The 1233-nt window shown below is 44.0% G+C and overlaps 1 protein-coding gene across 4 annotated transcripts in view; it reads left to right on the top strand.

Annotated features, from left to right (window-relative positions):
• LOC107091186 (dual specificity protein kinase CLK2-like) overlaps nucleotides 1-1233 on the top strand; it is a 30069-nt gene that overhangs the window by 23333 nt on the left and 5503 nt on the right. For all 4 annotated transcript variants that reach the window (XM_015384974.1, XM_015384975.1, XM_015384976.1 and 1 more), the window contains 4 exons: nucleotides 508-596; nucleotides 713-833; nucleotides 904-986; nucleotides 1064-1143. In XM_015384974.1, the coding sequence (XP_015240460.1) occupies nucleotides 508-596; nucleotides 713-833; nucleotides 904-986; nucleotides 1064-1143 (373 nt within the window). The remainder of the gene's footprint in view (nucleotides 1-507; nucleotides 597-712; nucleotides 834-903; nucleotides 987-1063; nucleotides 1144-1233) is intronic.

Consider the following 1233-nt stretch of genomic DNA (forward strand, 5'->3'; position numbering starts at 1 on the left):
AGGACTATAAAACAGGAGTAAAAAATAACAGAGTTTATTCCAGATCAGGTCGTTACAGGACAGAGAAAATGCTTGGAGCTGCACAGCTGTGGGCTCAAAAATCACGTCCGCGAGCGTCCGGCAAAGATTGAGCCCCGATGAAGGTCATCTCCTGCTTCTTATAGCTCATGAGTCTATGTGTTGCAGCAGGTGGATGCTTAGCTGTCCGTATCAGAAACTGACACGCCATCCATGCCCTGATCCATATGCAGCTTGCCTCTCTGTCTCAGGGTTACAGATACAGATAGCTCTCCTCTATCAGACCGGCTCCAAGATGTTCCAATATCCTGTGTATTTTTAAAGACATGAAGGCTGTCCTGATTAGATGACCTCCGTTCACACAGTGACATCCACCATGTGAAGGAAGGCCTTCTGCTCTGTCTAATCTGGCTAACAGAATAACAACGCACATGATGTATAAATAATAAACCTAACAGAACCTTTTCTAACTTTATTTTTCTTCAACAGTCCTACACCGTAACAAGCTGACCCACACAGACCTAAAGCCTGAGAACATTCTGTTTGTGAGCGGCGACAGCGATTCCAACCAACAGATGGTAAAGACTTCCCTAAACACACCACAACAGTAATGCCATAATGAGAAGGTTGGCCAAGCTGTGACGTTTCGCTCTGTACTGTATGTATGTGTGTGGGTGTATATCTGAACTGTCAGCATAAAGCGCTGAGATGTTTAGACGTAAAGATTGTGGATTTTGGAAACGCCACATTTGACCACCAACATCATGAGACGCTGGTGTCGACGCGGCACTACAGAGCACCAGAGGTGATACTGGGTATGCTTCCAACTGACACCCTGAAATTTAATCATTTCAACTGTTAGCTTTACTATGTGTTTGTGTTGAGATCTGGGCTGGAACCAGTCATGTGATGTATGGAGTCTGGGTTGTGTCCTTATGGAGTATTACCTTGGACGGACGCTGTTCCCTGTAAGTTTGCACAAACATGCAAACTATGATTCACTGCTAAACGGCTGAATTACTCTAAATTATTAGTTATTTTTCAGAGCCATGACTGTGGAGAACATCTGGCCATGATGCAGAAAGTTTTGGGACCGATTCCGCCCCATCTTTTAAAACAGACCGGGTACGGTAAGATCCTATCCAGTGTAATAAAGTCATTTTAAAAAATAAGTTGTTTTCTGCTGTACTTGAATATCTGTCCCACCATGTCGAT

This window comes from Cyprinodon variegatus, unplaced genomic scaffold (genome assembly GCF_000732505.1).
Source record: "Cyprinodon variegatus isolate N-32 unplaced genomic scaffold, C_variegatus-1.0 Scaffold328, whole genome shotgun sequence".
NCBI lineage: Eukaryota > Metazoa > Chordata > Actinopteri > Cyprinodontiformes > Cyprinodontidae > Cyprinodon > Cyprinodon variegatus.